The sequence below is a fragment of the Leptinotarsa decemlineata genome, unplaced genomic scaffold (assembly GCF_025532065.1).
Source record: "Leptinotarsa decemlineata unplaced genomic scaffold, Ldec_3_MD MMD2_tig00026369_RagTag_RagTag, whole genome shotgun sequence".
Classification (NCBI taxonomy): domain Eukaryota; kingdom Metazoa; phylum Arthropoda; class Insecta; order Coleoptera; family Chrysomelidae; genus Leptinotarsa; species Leptinotarsa decemlineata.
Genome location: NW_027412709.1, coordinates 5,123,657 through 5,145,361, shown reverse-complemented (window position 1 = coordinate 5,145,361; position 21,705 = coordinate 5,123,657). Strand labels below are relative to the sequence as shown.

At 34.2% G+C, this 21,705-nt stretch overlaps 1 protein-coding gene across 1 annotated transcript; it reads left to right on the top strand.

The window, feature by feature from the left end:
- The first annotated feature begins 3,308 nt into the window (after window positions 1–3,308).
- Window positions 3,309–21,190, top strand: LOC111513473 (uncharacterized). The gene is made up of 4 exons (XM_023169695.2): window positions 3,309–3,450; window positions 15,396–15,777; window positions 18,872–19,018; window positions 20,963–21,190. Exons 1-4 carry the CDS (start codon window positions 3,439–3,441, stop codon window positions 21,094–21,096), a joined length of 675 nt encoding a protein of 224 aa, XP_023025463.2. The 5' UTR covers window positions 3,309–3,438; the 3' UTR covers window positions 21,097–21,190.
- The last annotated feature ends 515 nt before the right edge of the window (window positions 21,191–21,705 follow it).

The following is a 21,705-nucleotide window of genomic DNA, read 5'->3' as shown; positions in this document are numbered from 1 at the left end:
ATTCGACCCTTCACCGCAACCCGCAAGGGTTCATTTTGGCTCACATCCAGATCCTTAACGAAGCCGATTAGTTTGTATGGTGAGTGGTCTTTCAGGTTAGAAAGTTAGAGTACGGCTCTGCCGAACTGTAAAAACCTGATTTGGTTCCCAGCGGGGCAGGCACAAAGTATATGCTCTGCTGTTTCATCGTTTATGAGGTAGTCGGATAGACAAGGTGCAAGATTCCCACTTTGATACCCGTGACAACCTGACGATGCCTTATATTCAACGGTGCAGGGCTTTTTCGCCTATGGGTTTTGGTGAATTATCACTAGAGCGCAAACGTTTGCTAACCTGCTCATGGGGGTTTGTTCCTCCACCTGAGACAGATTCTGCGTACGCCGCTCAAGAATTTGGTGCAAGGCGGTTTAATAAGGTACTCCGCTCTTGAGGAGGCGACTCAGTCGTTTCCTGACTGCAGTAACGTAAATTACAAATAAAAGTGCTAAAAAAACATAGAAAGTAAAAGTTTTTTTTTTTATGAAGAAGAGAATTCTTTCCAGAGTCTATCCCAATTTTTCAATAGATATTATATTTCATGATTTGATAATTCTTCAGTCTGCAAACATGGATAAATATTTCCTTGGAATTCGAACACTCTCAAATTCGCCTAAAACAGTAAAAAGCTTTGCTACGACTTTGGCCTCACTTCAAGAATATTCTTTTGTTTTTGAAACTCAATAACTATTCTACAAAGAAAATGCTTATTGATAAATTGAGCGAATTTTATTTCCGAATGAAGGTCCAAATGAACATTCATTAGTCAGATATGTTACTCAGATTCTGTATTGTATTTTAATCAGAGCAGTTGTCCACAAATCCAGGAAAATCATAATTTCTTAAACAATAAATATATTTCATGAATAATATTTTACGTCCACATAAAATTTTTGGTTAGGTTTATCTTATATAGATTCCCATGATCAGACTTAAACTAATCTGAGAACCACAGGTGATGTTATAAATTTGCAATTGCAAAGTTCTAGTGACAAGTGTAATAGATAGGAATAAGACAACTTGATAAAATTACAGTTACGTGTCAATTATTTTTCAAGCTACCAATATTTTTCGACAAAACCATAACGAAAATAGGATTTTTGTGGAATTTAACGATACTGATTGATTTGCAGTCTGATTGAAAATCAAAACATGGATTGAAAATTAGTGAATTATAAATTCACGTTCGCTATGATGGGACAGCTCCTCGTTATACATAAGAAATTCTCAATTACTCAACTGGACTTCTCAATATTCAAGCAATGTCAAGTTCGATATTTCCACTTGGGGATATGTTGAAGGTCCCAGACCCAGCCCTTGCAACAGCCCCAGTCACTCTTGAAATCTGAGAAGAAGGAATTCCATATGCAATTAGAAGTATAATGCCTCAGATGTTACCAAACGTGTTGAGAGAAACAATTGAACCAGACAAAATGGGTTTCCAACAAGTAGAAACGCACTTCCAACATTTACTATAGCGATCTCTTCTATGAATTTGGATTCGGTTGATTTTGTGAGTAATATGGAAAAACTCTCTTTTTATACCATTCTCCTTCACCAAATCTCATTTTGATACAGATACGTGAAACAAATATCACATGCTTTCATGTCAGACAATTCATACAGATTGTGAAGCCTGTATATCGTACCTATTTGAAATAACTCAATTAATTTACTATCGAAATACTGAATATACCGATTCATCAATAAATACAACAACATCTGAGAAGATTATTCAAGAAAGTTTTTCATTGACATTATCTCTCATGATTTCAGAGAATTCAGTCTTTACATCTATTATCAAAAACTAGGTACATATTCATTTTGAGTTGAAACATTTTATGGGTCTCATGAAATCCTTTTCTTATTCATCAGCGTCTTACTGAAAAAAAATCAAGAATTGAATATTGCTTTGTTGACGACAGCACAATTGTTTCGTCATTTCATTTGGACTCCAGGATATCGGCTACGGAGTCATTTCTTCACCAGCAGCAGGAGGTTGCATGGGAATCTAGAAGTGATTTTTAACTGGGGTGAAAATAACCACGCCACAAAAACCCATGCATCGGTTTTCTCCAAGAAGATAAATGTCTCCGAACCGGATGTAATAATGTCAATTCCACTTTCAGCTTCGATAAGTTTGTTAGAGGTTAAAATGGACACCAATATATCTTATCACAATCATGTCGCTGAAATTGCGAAGACTTTCTCAAAAGCTTGGAACACTATTCCGAACCAGAGAACTATACACACCTCAGCAACTTTTGATGCTTCATAAAGCTCAGGTCAGACCTTCTTTGGAGTATTGTTCTCATATATGGGTATGGAGCTCTGCCCCCAAACATACCCTGAACTTGCTAGATTCCATCCAGAAAAAAACCATCCACCTGATTGGAGACGCGAACATCACGAGCAACTTTGATAGCTTGGAACATCGAAGAAAGGTTGGGGATTTGTCTCTCTTCTATAGATACTTTCATGGGAGGGGTTCAAGTGACTTGGCACGTTTGATTACACCAAGAGCTGTACATATCAGAAATACGCGACGGACTGTGGCTGCTCATCGTTTTGAGGATCAACTCAGTACACCTCGAACTTCACTGTTTAAGAATTCTTCCATTTGGAGAACTGCGCTCATGTGGAATAAACTTCCTGAGGAAGTTTTTCCGAATGGATTTAAATCCAATGTGAATCGCTACTTTCGCACAGGTACCGCTCTGAGAGTGTCTGAAGTGCTTTTGTTTTGTTCTTAAACAAAATGTATATTAGTAAAGTCTTCAGCATATCCCAAAATAGAATGAGGAGCAGAGACGATCTCTTTTGGAGTGGCTTGCCGACAGGTTTTACTTATAACAATTAAGACATGGTCAAAACATACATAACATACATCTGTATCATCATCATTTGCATCCAACCATTGTTCATGATGATGAAACATCATCTCATTGGAATCTTATAACAAATTATACTTGTAGGCAGAGATGTATATATTGAGTACTTGCATACGATGCAATATTTGATCACATGATATTTGATAATGGAACACTTGACAGGTAATTCATTTACATAGTCAATAAAATAAAGAACCAAGTCACCCCTATCACATTCAGTTATCATTTTGAATGTCTTTCTGAAACCGAAATAGCTCCAAATCAAAATGATACTGAAAAGAAGAAATGCGCTACAGAATAAAACAATAGAATCATGACAGTGAATTATTTCATTAGAAAACAAATATAGAGAAAGTATAATCAAGTAGCCCTGAATGAAAGAATATCTGATAGCTAGTTCAAGAACAGCGAGTGGGGGGTAGTTGCACCTTGTTATATAGATGTCTTGAATGCTTCAGAACCAGTGACACCCCGTGCAATTGTTACTAAGTGTTAATTCCGAATACCCAACATGAGAACCTTGGTATGTATTAGTTCTGTTTCTTTAACAAATCTCATAAATTGTGTCTAGGCAAGTAGGCGCGGAGACTGATTCAGGTTTCAATAAATCAACTGCGAACTAATAATGATTAATTTTTTGGAATACCAAGAATCGTTGTTGGTTATTGAATTCCAATAACAACGAGTGATCTTTTCACATTTACAATATTTGGTGGAAAATTCAAACCAGTAACAGAATTATTTCGCAATAAGTGATTATATAATTCAAACGATATATATAAAAAAATTAAAAAGTCATTAAACTGTGAGAAATACCTTGGATACAAAAAACTGATTTTGTTCAAAACACATTTGTGATACACTTATATGCAAAATCTTCAAATTAGCTATAAAAAAAATATTTAATAGGAATTCGAATTTTTTCCCACCAATAAATAAGTTAATGCTGAATTACTTAAGGATTGCGAATATGCAAAAACGTGTCACGAAACAAAGAGAATAAGAACAGTTTCAAGTTGAGAAGTAACCGTTTCTACTAGTGTTGAAGATATAAAAAACAAGCTCTAAGATATCGAAAGTGCATAACGAAACGACACATAGATTGTTTTCTAGCATATGATTAATTGAGTTCTGTGTGAAAGAAATACATCTGGTATCTCTTTCATGTATATTCGTTTTTTTTTTGATAACTCAGTTGTTGAGTGAATTAGGATGTCATCTTTTGAATTTGAGAAGCTAATGGTAATGTATTTGAAGTTGGTGGGCTGAAAATGCAAATGTTCATGATTTGCAAAAGTTGTAGTAAACTTGTCCATTTGTTAAAAGTGAGAATGACTAGGTCCGAATTTTATCACTCACAACATTTTTTTATCTATGAATATTATTTTTTTAACCACTTCAAACGACTTCTTGTTATTTGAGAATTGTATTTGTATAAAGTCAGAGATAATCCAGTTTCTTTTTTTGATCGTCGGCACTTTTTCGAACAGCAACAATACTGAAATTTCTCTGAAACTGAATGTAGTAAGTAGTAGTGATCAAACCTAATTTTTTTTGGGGAGTTGAAACTAGTAAAACCAGTGCAATATGAAATTTGAAACTGATGTTTCAAAATTCAAAAATTCTGTAAAAACCTAGAGGTTGTTGAATAAATATGAAATGATTTCGATTGAGGATTTCCTTCGGTGAAATGTGTCTTAGCACAGCTACATCCTAACTCCTTCTTCAAGAACTTATTCTTGAGTACCACACCCTTTCCTGAATCCTGTTTCACAAATCTCACAACACACAGTAATTAGAAGAATTTTTCCGTTTTGTGATTATTCGGAAAGTAGTTGTTTTCTGGCAGGCATACACCAGATCCTACTACGTGAAAACATTGGGAAACGTATTTCCTCAACACGTATGCATGCCTTCTCGATATACTTTGATTTCTGTCAGAGTTTTGATGAAAGAGATGTTTATTCCCCGTTTTTGGGGCCGTGTGCTGATACTAGTTCACAAAACTTTCCCTCGGACGAAGGTCCATACTTGCAGTCGAGCCGTGATTGGAGCCAGTCGAGTTTTAGGCACATAGCTGTTTGGGTCAGATCTTTCTTGCACTGATGAGAAGTAACACCCCTGAAACAGTCTGTAGGTGATTTACTCTATGGATCTCAGCGTAGTTGTTTCGAGAAAGTACTTTTTCTCTCGTTTAATTCAATGTTTATGTGAAAGTGTTGTTGTGGCAGGTCTCTTGAATTTTTTTTTCCAGTTTGTATCTGGAAGTATTTTTATGGCATTATTCACACGTCTATGTAGGGAGCTTAGTCTGAACTTAATTGGTTCCTTCCTTCATTCGAAAGTTTCTCATTTTTTTTTCATAAAGATAGAGAAGTAAGAGGTCAAACACCTATCTTTCCCAAATACCTAATGGGTATATTATTGAGATGCTTTTTTTTTTGCAGCTGGTTTCTCCAGCGTTGATTCAATATAATAATTCCTAATTTGTGTAACTGATGATTTATTCATTTTGTAGAAATTCATGATTCTTTCAATGTAATATGAATGAAACCACTTTTGTCTAATTTCCACGAGTTTCATTTTGTAAAAACTAGCTAATACATTAGAATTCCAAAAGCGTGGTTATGAAGTGAGTTTCTAAGTAAGCTTGATGGGAAGGTAATTCAATGAATCAGGGTGCCAACTATGAAAATTCAACACTGGAAATTATAGAATCAACCCAGGTTGTCAAACTTATGAATTCAAGAGTGGAGACCTACATAAATCCAGTTGCTCGTTGAGGGTTATATATTTTGGGTTTTTGGTCGGTTTATTAATTTCCCTGGCTTCCAACAAATTGATTTTTGCCCTTCATTACATGTGTGTAGGGTTTTGAGATTATATTTACTCATCTTGTGTTTTGATTATTGCAGATGTTCGTACATTGTAGATTTTTTGTCCGTGTTCACGGAGTCTTTCTACCGGTTTGGCATGTATATACTGCAGAGCATTCCCCACACCTTATTCTATATATACCTGATTTATTCATTCCCATTTGGGTTTTTAATTGATTAGAAATATGCCTAAATCATTATTACTTATGAAAGCTGTTGTATTCAGTAAAGTAATGTTGATTATTTTCTGAAAGTTTACCTGAGTATTTAACGCTACTATATTTACATGTATTGTATTCTCTGATACTTGGGTATAATTCACTTAATAAAAATTCAGGAATAAAACCCATAAAAATAAAATAACTAGTGGAAATTAGACAGAAGTGTTTTCATTCATTTTATTAAAATGAAAATTTCCCTTTAACTTTTTGAAATTTCAATTTTTTTGCAATTGTCAGGTGAAAAGCTGATTTTCAAATTTAGATGGGATATAATTCATTAGAAATTCACCAAGAATTTTTATTGGGAAATGATTCAAATGGGGTATGAGTCCTTCTCTGAGTTTAATGTTGTTAGGTGCAGTATTCGAAAAAATGATATCCAAAATAACAACATTATTGTAGGGCATTCAAATTTTCCTTACTAATGTTTTCACATGCTATATAGGTTCAATCATAACTTTTATAGCTATTTGGGTTCATCACCTCTCGCATATTGATATCGACACAAGAGTACTTGTAAATTCTTTTGCAAACAATACATTCAACCATGAATGGATAATTTATTGTAGCAGTAATAATGGTTATCAATTTCGTCAGCAAACAAATATGATTTCAATAATCTGTCCAAAAATATTGAGAATGATGTTTATGAATTCAAAATATGATGGCATAATCACACATGTGTGATTGTATGTATAAAACAGCAGATGACTCATCAACACACTTATTCGAATGAATTATTGTCATTGAGATTTTTTCCCATTTTGTATAAAATGAAGGACAAGGAGAATACCTGAAAGAATATTCTGCCGATATTTCAAGCAATAGTTCAGTAGAAAATTTCAGTATCCAGTATATAGAGGAATTATGCTCTGCTGTTCAAATGAGGTTGGATATCAGCATTTTATTCAGAATCAAACTGAAAAATTGTGAAAGTGAAAGTTTCATATCACTCATATCAATCTGGTCGATACCCAAAAAATAACTGTAGAATCATCATATACGCTTCTCTCATCATATCGTCTATCAATTGTTCAAAGTTCGTCTTACATTCATTTTGTATAACCACATACAGGTTTTCTTTGTGAAAAATATCTATGTTTATTTTCTTTGTTTATTACAATTCCATTCACTATTGGCATAGGTGAACGTAATCATTGTCACCATCAACATAATCTTATTGATAAGTAAACAAAGAGATTTTGTAGCGATATACGAATTAGACATTCAATAAACAATCGTAAGTCTATCAACAAGTATAATGCAACAAATCAGGTTAACACTGATAATATTTCAGGTATAATATTGCTGCTACAATGAATAGAACACTAGTATCATGTATCTGAAATCGTTAATCATTCCCAAGGTCTCTGAAAGTACGATGTTGAGTAAAACGTCATTCATTTCGTATCAGATAAACGGTACAAGATAGACTATCTATTACATCCATTCAACCAGTAATTGAACTATTGTCGTCGATTCAATTTACATTCTCCTTCAGTTATATATATGCATATCGATAGTCGTTTGTCAAAAGAAAAAGCGGCGTTTTGTATACACCTTTCAATAAAGTAACTAACTTCCTCAGCTAGGGATCACCATCACCGTCAGTTGCATTTTAGCAAGATAGATGAAAGTTTATTCTTTCCATCAATCAGAAACTTTTTGTCAATTGAACATAAATCCATGATCTTGTTATGTCATCAAAGTCCCCGCTGCGTCTATCTGTGATAAACTAAAAACTATCAAAAAGAGTTTCATACGGTTTTATCAATTGACGAAGTGATTTAAGAGGAAGCTTCATGTGTATGACTGATTATTGTTTTGGATGAATTGATTGAAATATGACGTTGTTATCCGTGCCAAATCGGGAAGACGGAGATACTCATGAGAAGCCGGGGTTCAGGTACTCAATAGTTAACTTCAATGCTTATAAATGGATAATGTTCCTTACATTTTGAATATTTTGATTGTTTCATTGTCTCAACCGAACTGATATTTTTTTTTTTCATTTCTTACAAAAAATATGAAGGAATGCAGATGGCTATATTTTTTTCATCAGAGTTTTGTACTTATGATGTACTATTTGGAACCTTTGGTGTAGTAACGAATATTACTGGAGGAAGATCACTTGAAGATGATCACTTGGTGATTGAAACACGTGTCGAGCTGTTAAAATAACGGTTTGGTGTTGTGAAAATCTTCAATAGTAATCAGAAATTTGAATGGCGAGAACTCAAAAGTTCAATGAGTTAATTTTAAGTCATCAACATTCATTTTAATGAATCAACTTTCAGTAACGTGAGTCTCTTTGAAACTTAAATCGAAAGTCTGCATACAGTATTTATTTCCATTTGTCACTAATATACAGGGTGGTACAAAGTTTTCTAATCATCTCTTTATGCGATTACTCAAGAATAAAGTAAGAATGGTCATCGGTACACGTCAGTAATTTCATTTTACAGTTCAGTTAGAGTTGAGTATTTTCTTCAGCCAAATATTCTGCACATTTTAATTTCTTCACACAGTGGTTTTATGTGTTCCCGTTTTCATAATATTGATTGCTTGGGGTGTTTTCTGATATGAAGTATTCCTTATATATTCCTATTAATTGCAATAGTTAAATTTTGTTAACCTTTCTGATTACATACTAGTATATAAAAAAAATTATACGCAATTTCAGGTATATTTTTTTCATCTTTATAGTTGTCAAAATATATTTTGAAACTGTAGATCTCAGTCACACAATGAATCTACTATGAATGGACGAAATGTGAATGTATCACTCAGATTGATTACAACAAAAACATTTCCTGAAAGTTTGCGAAATTTTCCTTGAAGTGTTCTCTGCAGGATCATAAGGAGAAATTCATGAGATGTAGATTCATTTCATATAAACGCGTACGATCCCTGCTAATCATGAAGTGCTACAGGGCGAGTCGCGGTCTTCGCCGCGCTATATATAGGTTATATCCATGAATTTCAAATCTGGTAATGTTTTCGAAAATACTCATTCAAATTACATGCTGTTGAGGACAATATTGATTCATTTTGAATGCACAATGTATTAAAAGATTTAAGTTACTTAATTGGATAAGAATTAATACTGTATTGCCTAAAATCCCTTCGTGAAAAGTAAAGGGTAAAAAATTGTTGATGTGCGTTATCCCTAAGGAATATAGATATACCATCGTGGAGTTTTTCATAGAATTTTACAATTTTTCAAATACCTCCAAAACGATAAAACAAAATCACTCAACTGAAGTTCCCAATAATTTGTTTATTATTTTTGGACAGTGTGATAAAAATATCAGCAGTGAATTAAGAAGTTATAAGGACGTCCATATAGTATTATTATTGAAAAAAAAATATGGAACATATTCCGACTGAGATGATCACTAATATTCATTAATAATTCTCATCAACCTATTTCATCACTTTGCATCAACTCTAGATGGCACTGTTATCATTAAAGAAAAATATGGAAAAGTGGTAACAGTCTAACAGATTTTTTGAAATAGATTTCTCGAAGGCAGTCTTATGAATAATGAACATGGCTATTCAAATTCTGGTCTAAATTCTTGTAAAATGTGTATAAATTTCAGAGTTATCATAATATGTGATGCACATTCTGTTACAACATTCTTGTTGAATAATTCTGAATATGGTGAATCCAACATAAGAGAACAAGTCGGTCACATACTGCACGGCAGATATAAATGGATAATTTATCGAGTTTTCCTAATTATTTAACAAAATCGAAATGCCAGGAAGTGCAAAAATAGTGTGATCTATGAATTTTATGGCGATGTTGACAACATAGTAACATTCCGTTACATAAACGAGACATGAAAGGTAACTGATTTTGCTCATTTAGGAGTACCATGTACAGTTTGGAATTATTTCGATTGTCTCTTCAGAATTGTTAACTTGATGAATTGAGTTTTTTGAACGAACAACACATCATCTTGAATATGAGAAAAAATGTGTTGGCGAGGAAAAGTGCATTTCCAAAATTTTAAATTTCTCTCGTTTCAGATTGTGACACAAACATTTTTCATTATCTTTCGATTATCACCAAACATATGTACTGAAGAGAGATGGTACGTTTTGGTGACTCGAGATTTTTCGATTTTATTCTGAGGTTTCAATCTATGGGATAGTGACAACTCTGGAGAATCTGAGTTACTCTCTGAAGGCTAGTTTCTTGCATATATCGACCTTCAGAGAACTTGATCGTTATTCAATTTCAAACTGAAAAAAAATTAAAAAGGTTTTTTTGAGTCATTACTGTGTAGTTATATAGCTGTAACACTGAGAATTTGTTATTTTTTGTTGGAATTATCTTTCAAGTGGACGAGGTAATTGATTGTTATAAGGAATCCTCCCAATATTTTTTGGCAAAAACAGAAACTTTTCAAACCGATGGAATGTGAATTATCGTGAGTAATGAATTAGTTACAGGTTATATGTTTAACTCTTCATGAAAAATTCATGAATACACTTACAATGTGAAATTAGCAAAGTATAAACAATAATGTTAAAACACTATAACACTTTCCACTTAATTAATAGAAAGGAATAAAAGAGTTGTCAACTAGGAATAAATAGATCCATTCACAAAAGAATGTTTAGAACGGAAACTAATTGTTAATTGATGAATATATTTCTATGTTGACAGAGAATGAGTACGATATAAATTCAATTTCGCCTCTGAACCTGTGAATTGACTATAATTCCATTGGAACCCATATTTAATGGAAAATCTTGATCTGGGATGGATCTTTTCCTCTTCACTTCATGGCCAAATATGAATAGCATCTTCAACATGATGTACGTCCACTTTTAATCAACAGTATCATTAGTCTGAGACCTCAGTATCGTTTTTCTATTTTTAACAATGAATTATCATTATTCTGTCGCCTGTTGTTGAAGAAAAAACTGAAGTTAGCAGTCAGAAAGAAGATTCTGTAACTGAAATTTTCGTGATGATGAATATATTGAAGTTTATATAAATATATAAAGATAATTTTTCAATCATGGTGTCTTGGTGTCATCTTCAAGGGGAAGTTTAATCTTCCTCTTGAAGATGATCACTTGGTGATCGAAACCCGTGTCGAGGTGCTGAAATAACGATTTGGTGTTGGAAAAAAACTCCGGTAATATTCATTACTACATCAAAGGTTCCAAACAGTGCATCATAGTTACTCCATATAATCAATTCTACATCAATATTATTATGTTTATGATAATCAGGACAACAACGGTTTCTAAAAAAACAAGTTCAGTAGTGGTGATTCATTTAAATACAATTGGGCATGTTTTCGAATCACTTCTTCAATCGGTGTAAACCACAATGAAATACGTTGGGTTGTTTAAGAGTTTATCAAGTTCCAACAGACAGACAGATACGGCGTAGGACTTCCGATAATTAATTGAAAGTTGTATGCACGTGTATGAATATTCGTTATTATTTCTGAAATCTTTCTATTTGGAGCATCAATGGAAATGAATACCACAATAAAAATTAACTTGCACTTTAATGGAAAATCCATTATAATAATTCATAATTGGATAAATCGTGGTGTGTTTTTTTTTCAGTAAAATTCTTCTAGAACAAATTGAATAAGAAATTCACATACAAATTCTAGAAACACCAATGAGTGAGAAAATTTCTCAATACTTGCTGAATGCGTAATGGATGATCTATTTGAATATATTTGACGGTACTTACTTTCAACGTCCCTTTCTTATGAAAATGTTGATCTGTGATTTGGAGTTTTATAAAAAATATTCATCATTGGAAAAATTATGATAACTTACTTCTATCGTATTATCGGCAGCTTTAAAAAATTCATTTCCAAATGAAATAAATAATGTTTTACTTGGATTTGTTTCATTTTTTCAGGTGTTGTTTATTGTGATGAAATGAAATTTCAATGAAAATTCGGAGGGTAACTGAACTGTGATAGTATATTACTGAAATGTTAGTTTTTGTGATGAGATATGAATATATCTGGAGGTTTCAAATCAGATAATGACTTCATCGATCGTTCATTCAATGAAAAAAAAAATTTAACATTAACACGCTTTTATTAACTTCACTTGTATGTTTGTTTGTAACCGACTCTTTAGGACTCGATTTTGACTGACTTTGAATGGACAGATTTATTTTAAACTCTGTACACTCATCAGGATCGCCAGGATTGAATAATAGTTCAAAACACAAAAACATGCTTTAATAGCAACACAAACTGAAATATAATTCGAAACTAATTCAAGATAGTGTTCAACATCGATAATAAGTCCTATGGCTTGAAGTATCTGATGACTTTCAATAAGTCTGAAATCACATTCACCTCACATCACATCATATTCACAAAACAAATTATTTTGTTGTGAAAAAGCGTGGGATAGCTCCTAACCAATTATTTATAAAAACGGATATTTAGCACCACACGCTTTCTCACAGCAAAATATTTTTTTTGTAAATAGATTTATTCTGATTTCAGACTAATTGAAATTAATAAGTTACATCAAGCCATGAGACGATGTTGAACACAATCTTGAATTAATTTGAATTTTTTTATTTTTCAGTTAGTGTTGCTATTACTGCGTATTCTTTCAGTTTACCATTATTCATTTCCCTAGATCCCACTTTCTCAATATAACATGGTTCATGGTTTTCCTTCGACGGCACGGCTATTTTACTCAAGCCATTTGAGAATACAGATCATGATAAACGAGATTTCAGAACCATCACTCGAGATTCGAAAAAGCTATTACAATCAAGGCACTCTAAAAGTATTTCACATAAATAAGTTTCTTATTGCTTCCATCGTTAGTGCCCGTTTCAATCGATTGATTGAAACAATAAAAAGAGCTGTTACTCTGCCGGCTCTAGGGATTATTTCGATTGTTTGGATCGAAACGACTGATTTTATAAGGATATGTTAATTCTTCACAAAATGTATTCATAGAATGGCATAGCTATCGGGGATTGAAGGGGTCAGTACCCTGCTCACTGAAACATCGATAAAAAAATCATTGAACTTGCTTCAGATATCATTCAAAAATCATAATTCGATTGGTGAACTGCTATAATTTTGTGCTATTTTAACCATATTTATTTTCTGTCAAACATTTTATACTAGGTAACAATGGGATATTTGAAATTGAGAATCCTCGGTTTTTCGTATATCCGATAATCAGTGTAAAGAATCGAGTATTAATGAAAAAATAAAAATAATAATGAAATAATACATCGAATAGTGAATGAATTCATTCATATCTCTAAAAATTTATGGATTTTCAATACTGATAATTTGTTAGTCAATTCTTTTATTGTTTCTCAAAAAGTACCCAATAGTTTTTTTCACTTCATTTGGAATTTCATTACATATTTTCGGAAAATTGTTCGCATAAAACTTTCTCAGTCATGCGTGACAGGCTCTACTATCGATTTTGATACATTGTGTGTATGACCTACCATAAACAATTCAATGGGTTGATATTCTTCATAGATTTCATCTGTTGAAAGCGATACAAGGAAAGCGCAAGAGAAGATTTTGTCATTCACTCGAGGGGGACAGATAAACAGGATGGATACTTTGCATCCGGTTGTAGCCTCCACCATATATGAGCCCTCAATATAGAACCGGGCAAGTAGGGTGGTCCTCAGATTTGTAAAATGAAGCAATACTCAGGAATATTCAAGCGACATTTGAGTTAAAACAAGTACATTCATCGAAACCTGACGTTTTGAGCGTGACGTAGGAAAGTGAAATGTAGCAAAATCCACGCACGCAATATATTTTTGGAAATGACTTGGTTTGCTGTCAATCAATCACCTCATGCATACGGAGGTGTGATGGTACCACCTACTGGCAAAACTTCAGATTCGGGTATACTTCTTTTTAATGGACACCAATATATCTCAGCACAATCATGTCGCTGGAATTGCAAAGACTTAAGAACCAGAAAAATATACACGACTCAGCAACTGTTAATGATTTGTAAAGATATCTACCTTCTTTGAAGTATTGTTCCCATGTATGGAGCTCCACCCCTAGGCATACCTGCTGCTGGATTCCATCTAGAAAAGAGCCATCCGCCTGATTGGAGACACGAACATCACTTACAACCTTCATAGTCTACATAGTCTGCAACATTGGAGATAGGTTGGGGATATGTCTCTTTTTATAGATACTTTCACGGGAAGTATTCGAAAGACTTGGCACATTCTGTTCCACCAAGAGCAGTACATATCAGAAATATGCGACGGACTGTGGCTGCTCATCGTATTGAGGTTCAACTCAGTGCTCCTCAAATTTCACTGTTCTAGAACTATCCCATTTGGAGAACTGCATTTATGTGAAATTGACTTCTTGAGAACGTTTTCAATACGATACGCTACTTTCGCACAGGCATCGCTCTCAGAGCGCCTTAAGAATTTTTGTTGGGCTTCTGTTTTATCCTTGAATAATATGGAATCAATACAATGATATTAACGATTATTAGGATTCATTGTCACAGATACAGAAAAAGCATATTATATAGAAAATTCAATTGAATTATCAGAAGGCAAATATAATGATTTATGCAATGAATAAAATGAATGATGGACACATTTCGTTTACTTGTATTTCATTTCTATATTTTTTCCTGACTATATTATACTTTTCAATGTGTGGATAATTTTTTTCAACTTCTATTCATTAAATGTAATGGTGATGAAACATCAATTTGAAACTTCTGTATTGAAATAAAACACGCTAGGGTATTTCAATATGGTGATTTTCTCTGCATTTTCAAAATGGCGCTACGAGCTAATTTATACAATCAAATAGATCCTCACGACGATCAAATGAACCACCATTCAGCATGATGGGCTTCTCTCTCACAATATAGATCTGTAATGAATAGTGTCAATATATTTATTGTATTACATGTGCTAGACTGGAAATTACTTGATTTTATTCAAAGATCGAATTTTCAGTTCTACTTGTTTGGAAATGGTTTTCAGAAATACTTTCAGTTTTTGAAAAATCATTTGACATCGAGGTCATTTTCGAAGTTTTTCTAAGTGAGAAATTATAGCTCTATCCAAAATTTCAAAAAAAAATTAAACCGTTTCGACTAAATTCTACAAAATGAATTGTATTCGAGGTGGGGTCATTTGCATCGATATCTCTGCTATCTTCACCAATTCGTTACAAGATAACATCTAGTCTAGAAGGAGGCATTATTTATTCCGTGAAATTATCGAAAATGTATGAAGTGAAACTTCATACATTTTGATTATTGAAAGTATCTGCTCAGAACTTTTATGTTTATCAATGATATTTCTTCATCACATTTCTTTGTTTCAGATTGTCATCTCCCTCTTAGTTGGAGTTACTCTCGCAGGAGAGAAAGCCACTAAAGCGTCAAAAGAGAAGAAAGTTGACAAACGTGGTCTCTTGGGACTTGGATATGGTAGTGGAGTGATCGTAGATGGAGGTTTAGGCTTAGGAACAGTAGGAATCGCTACGCCAGCTGTTGCAATTGGTGGTGCCGGAATTGGTCTAGGGAGTACCAGCATTAGTCTTGGGGGTGCTGGTCTTGGAGGAGTAGCTATTGGCGGACCAGCAGTTGAATTGGGAAGACACACACATACCCATACTACTATCACCAGAAACATTGGAATCCCCGTTCCACATCCTGTAGCAGTACCAGTCGACAGACCTGTACCAGTGTCTGTTCCAGTGAGAGGTAATGGATAACATCTCATATAATCGTATAAATAAGTTGTGCACACTATATGATTTTGGTAGACACAAAACCGACAAAATTCCAGGAGAAATGGCAACACTGGCATTTTGTTATTACCGTAGGATAAGGAAGGTGATAACAGGGCGTTCAAAAAGCCGAATTATGCCAATATGTATAAGCTGAGACCGCGAATGTTTAATGCTCCCAGAAGTTTAGAAATAGGCTCTTCTACAACTATTGCAGGCTGTAATGAATTTCTTGATCTTTGACTTCGGAACACACTACTTGTAATCAACAAAGAGACTGAGCTTGGTTAGGTATCTCAAATAAATTATTTTCAGATATAATTCAATATCCAGTGTAGTATCAGCCGGCAAGGTAGTTATTTTCCGGTAGGAATTTGCCAGAACCTATGGCGTGGGTAATTGGGAGAAATGAATATTTCGATTTCATTTCGAAATATAAATTTTCTAGTAGGTATCCCTCCCCGATAAAGTCCTCAGACACCGTTTGATCTCTATTGGAGAAATGATAAAAATGCTCATGAATACAAAGTTTTGGTTTGAAAAATGAAGCACAAAAAATAATCTGAAGAGAAGTAAAAAAGAAAGAAATACATATATCATTAACCCACATACAGAAAAACTATTCTCAAATAGAAAATTCTCTTTGCTAAACTGAGATGTAATTTGGATTATTCATATTCCAACTTATCTCTTCCAGCTCATAAGAAATTTTCGATTGAAACCAAAAAGAATAGACCTCAAATAGAACCAAAAACTATGAATGTTGGATTTTGATCTGTTTGCCTGCGTGTTTGTTACTTAAATCAATCGGTACAAAAATAAAAAAAATAAGTCGGTTCATAGAATGGCGTCAAATATTATTACGAAAAAAAAACACACAAAGGAAGTCACGATATGAGCTTGTGTTTGTTTTTGCATAAATATTGAATTATTAATGTCTATTAGGTAATATCGATAGTTGATATGGTTGACAGACGTTATTATAATTACTACAAAAATCTTATCTTGTCATTACCACAAAATTCATAGTGACAAGTCGTTATAAATTACAAATTTTTTTATCGATACCTATAGGTATTTCAAATAATCTCTATCAATTTTCATATTTACCATGAATTCATTTTCCACGAATTTGTTTATCAAAAACTATTCGCTTATATTTTTAGAATTATTTTTTCCACTAATTTCACCTACAATCAATGTTTTCAGCCTTGTTTATTATTTTCGGACTTATTACAAACTATGACTGCTTTATATTACGATTAACAGAAATAGTAGACCTACTAGGATGTTTATTTCACGAGATGGATCCATTGTTACCACAGAGGAAGTGTTTGAAATGTATTTATTTCTGTAATTCTGTACTAATTCCTCCCAGAGATGACTATTTGTGGGTCATTCGAGTACTTTCACTTATCTCCCCTTTCCTGTTTCCGCTTCACCGGTTTCGCGGGAAATGGGCGTTTGGCGGGAGTTCGCCATTTTTCGCTTTATTATGGGTTTCCATATTTTGCGTATCTCTAAGCTAGCTTGGACAAATACATTTTTGGACAATTTACGAGGCTCTTGCTGTCATGTAGCCAAAGTCTGTTTCACTATTGCTAGTAGTTCAACAAAATGCCTTGAATTTTTCACGAAAGATGATGTTTTTCCTTGCAATAGTTGTATTATTGGAGGTAAAAGTCTAGACAAGTTTTGAGAAGCCGAATATCTGGAGCTGATGTGGATTTTGGGTAGTCCATACAAGTGAGTGGGGGATTACTGTGGTGCGGTGTTAGCGATGAGCTCTCCTTTTCCGAAAAATAGACTTGGTGTTAATTTGAAGTCTGGTACAACTTCCTTTCAGAAAAGACAATACACGAAGATTGTACGGGACCCTACTGCATCGATTGAAAGAAAGTTGTTCTAGACAAAAAAAACACCAAGTCTGTTTTTTGTAAAAGAAGAGATCATCGCTAACATTGCTCCACAGTAATCCCCCTCACTTGTATGAAATACCCAAAATTCACAAGAAGAGTGTTCCGCTCATACCGATCATCAGCTCCAGAGATTCGGTTACTCAAAAATTGTCTAGATCTACACTCTCAATAAAACAACCATTATAAAGAAAACAACATCTTTTGTAAAGAATTCAAGGCATTTTGTTCAACTACTAGGGGCAGTCGAAGTCACAGAGCAAGATTAACTGATCAGTTTCTATGTAGAAAGCCTTTACACCAACTTTCTGGTTAGAAAAACACTTCGAAACTTCAAATTGTACAAAGGAAGCTATCCGAAGACGGAGACCTGGAATATAGGAAGAACATACCTATAGAAGTAATTATGGAATTACTAGGATGTTGTGTACGAAACTATTATCTCCAACTGAAGAACGAATTCTTTAGACAAGATGAGGGACTGCCAAAGGGATCGCCACTCTAACACGTGTTTCTGGCTATTGGCCTCATCAGCGCGGTGCAGCCAAGTGTGAAGATGGGCAACACTTGTTTGCCGAAAGCAGGAAACAACACATATGCACGGAGTCATTTTTGATTTTTATATCATACCCACTCGATAAAATATTTCTTTGTATTTATATCCTGGACCCGGATGTCACGCAGGTAGCTATAGCTGCCTACGTGGTCATGTTAGATGTAGCCTGGGAATTCTAGGTCTTCTAACTGGAACCACAAATGTGCGGTTGACTCCTGTTGTTGACTCCATGCATATGTGTTGTTTCATGCATTCGGCAAACACGTGCTGCCCATCTTCACACTTGGCTGCACCGCGCTGATGAGGCCAATAGCCAGAAACACGTGTTCGCGGTTTGCCCCATATTTGGGGCAAACCATATATATATATATATATATATATATATATATATATATATATATATATATATATATATATATATATATATATATACTATCAGAAATTGAGAAACTTGTGCAAGGACTAAAGGACTAACGAGGTCTCACCTTTTAACGTGTGATTCCTAACATCATAGATTGAATATAGGATACCTAAAACTGTTTCTTCTGTAATATTCAAAATTCAACAAAATGATCATACAGTCATTCGACTTTCAGTACCCGTGGCTGTTGACCGCCCTGTTCCTGTTGAAGTTCCAAGGCCATATCCAGTGACCGTTCACAGAACTGTTGCCGTACCAGTAGATAGACCTGTCGGCGTTCCAGTTCCCCACCCAGTTCCAGTAGCTGTCGATAGACCAGTTGGTGAGTATAAACCATGAGTAATTGTTTAAAACATACATATCAGTTGAAATCGGAGCCTAAACACACTGTGACAATCTATAAGAACAGAAAACATTCGTTATCCAACACAAGACACAGGTATTCAACCTGCCAAGGCCTCATCAGTATTGTTAGATTGAATCACGAATGTATAGATGGACTCAATTGTCGTTAAAGGACAAGTTTGGGTGAGTAGAAGCGATTCAATTTTTCCTTACAAACACGCCTTCTGGGGGATCGACAGAGAACTCAATCTATGAATATCATTATGAACAAAGTTTCCCAAAGCGGTCCATTATAAAATCGAACTTTGACATCAATAGACGAATGAGATTTGTTTTCCGTCTTTCACCTCTGCTGTCACTGCAAACAGGCCCACCAAGATATCATCAGTGACTGAACCACGAATAATTGGCTGGGCTTAACTATCCTCAAATGACAAGCCTGAGTAAGTAGATTCAGTTACATCTCACGAAAACGCCATCTATCCGATCGACAGAAGACTCAATTCACAAATATCGAAGATGAACGAGGCTCTCCAAGGCGGTGTGTAGCAATTCAGAGCTTATAGACACTGAACTATATCCGAATGCTTTTTGTTGATCCAGCAGTAAGACCACGTTGAAATCAATGCTGTAGGGCACTTACAGAAAGTGAAATTGTCTAATTCTGATCAGGCTCATCAACTGTAGCTGAGATGTTATCAAACTTGCTTACAACGTGAGAAAATCGGGTGCTGTTTTTCTGAATTTTCAGTAGGCTTTTCATGTCACTTTGCATTGAAGCAGAATAATAGATTGTATGACAATAATACACTAGATAATATTAGCGCTTCACAATGCCGTAATACAAATGGTACGTGTTTCTGAAATCTAAGATCAGACTCTAACCTTCGTTCACTATCAAAAGTTTATCATCACAAAGTATTGCATTGATACAAACTTTAATTTCAATTTCCCGAAATGTTTGAAGGCGTTTCACGTTACTTCGCATTAAGGCAAACCCAAAGATTGTGTCATAATGAGAAACTAGATAATACTAGTGCTTCAATATGCTTCAGTTGAATTTTGGGTATTTCTAAGTGTCCGTTTCGAAACAGGTACTATTAGGCAAATGATACTGATGTGTTTGAAGAATGTCAGATCAGAATCTAACCTTCATTCACTATCGAAAGTGTATCATCACAAACTCTTGCATTTATGCAAACTTCAATTTCAGCTTTTTGCGTTTCGTACTCATTAATAATGAATGCGGTACCTATCTATCATTAGTTGATCTGACATTTTTGTAAACGCTTTACGTTACCCTGCACAAAAGCGAACCCATAGATTGTATCACAATAAAAAAGCAAGCAGTGCTTCACAATGCTCTTGTTGAATTCTGGGCATTTTTAAGTTTTAAGATAGAGGTGTCGTTAAACAAATGGTACTGATGTGCTTGTAAAATCTGAGATCAGAATCTCAACTTTGTTCACTATTGAGAGTGAATTATTGGTAAAATATATGATGGAATGGGCTGATACTTCATGAAAATCCATAACGTATTCAAAAAACACTTTGTTGTGAGATTTTCACTAAACAATTTCACAAAAATGCAACACGTGTTTCGCCATACAATGGCTTTTTCGGGCGTGTGTTATCCAGTCAAATGATAGTCATTGTGCAGCTTTTCAATTATTCATAGAATAGGAGTAGTATAAATGTATGAATTTCAGGAAAGACAGGTATTGGCATTCTACTTCTCCATCTTGATACTGAAAATCCTGTTTTTGTTGTTCTGTTAACATTGTCACACAATCATACTTGGGATCCAAAATGCAGAAAATGTTGGGTTGTTGACACTTCCAAATATAAAAAATATCGATACATTTTGATGTACATTTTATAATAAAGATTTGGAAAGATCAATTCAAGAAACGTTTTTTAGGCGTTCCAGTCCCAGCACCATACCCAGTAGAAGTATCGAGACCCGTTGCAGTACCAGTCGCGCATCCTGTGCCAGTCGCAGTTGCTGGAGCTGTCATTGATGGTCATGGTCATGGTCACGGTCATGGATGGTAATTAACACGGACTCGTGGAGTCATTTCGAAATTAGACATTATTTTTTGTAAATAAAGCAAATAAAGACGAAACATCCAGACAAACGAAATGATAAGGAGGGTTAATTATTATTTCCTACATATATACTTTCTATTCATTTGAATTTATCAATCAGTACTGCAGCAACTTTGGAGATAACAACTTCAATTGTTGTTACAATTCATCATGGAATTTTTTGTATGATGCTTCAGAAACGGTTTCTTGAGTAATTTTGAAAACTAGTACCTATTAAGGAGTCCTGTATCATGTGATATGCATTTGGCTTCACAGATAATGAAATAAAATATCATTCAAATCGTAATAATGAATGTGGTGATTTCATATTTTGAAGACAAGAACTTTAGTGTGTTGAAAATTTTTTATCAGTGGGTAGTAATTATGTAAATTTGAGGATCGATACCAGTTGTTGAATAAAATCTCTATAAATCCAGTTCGTGACCTCACAAATGATTGATGGTCGAAACAGTTATACAGTGTCATAGAAATATGATAAATTTCATTTCAAAAAATATGTCAGAAAAATAATGAGTATGTATTTCAGAAATAACAAAGTATGTTGAATGTGGAGAA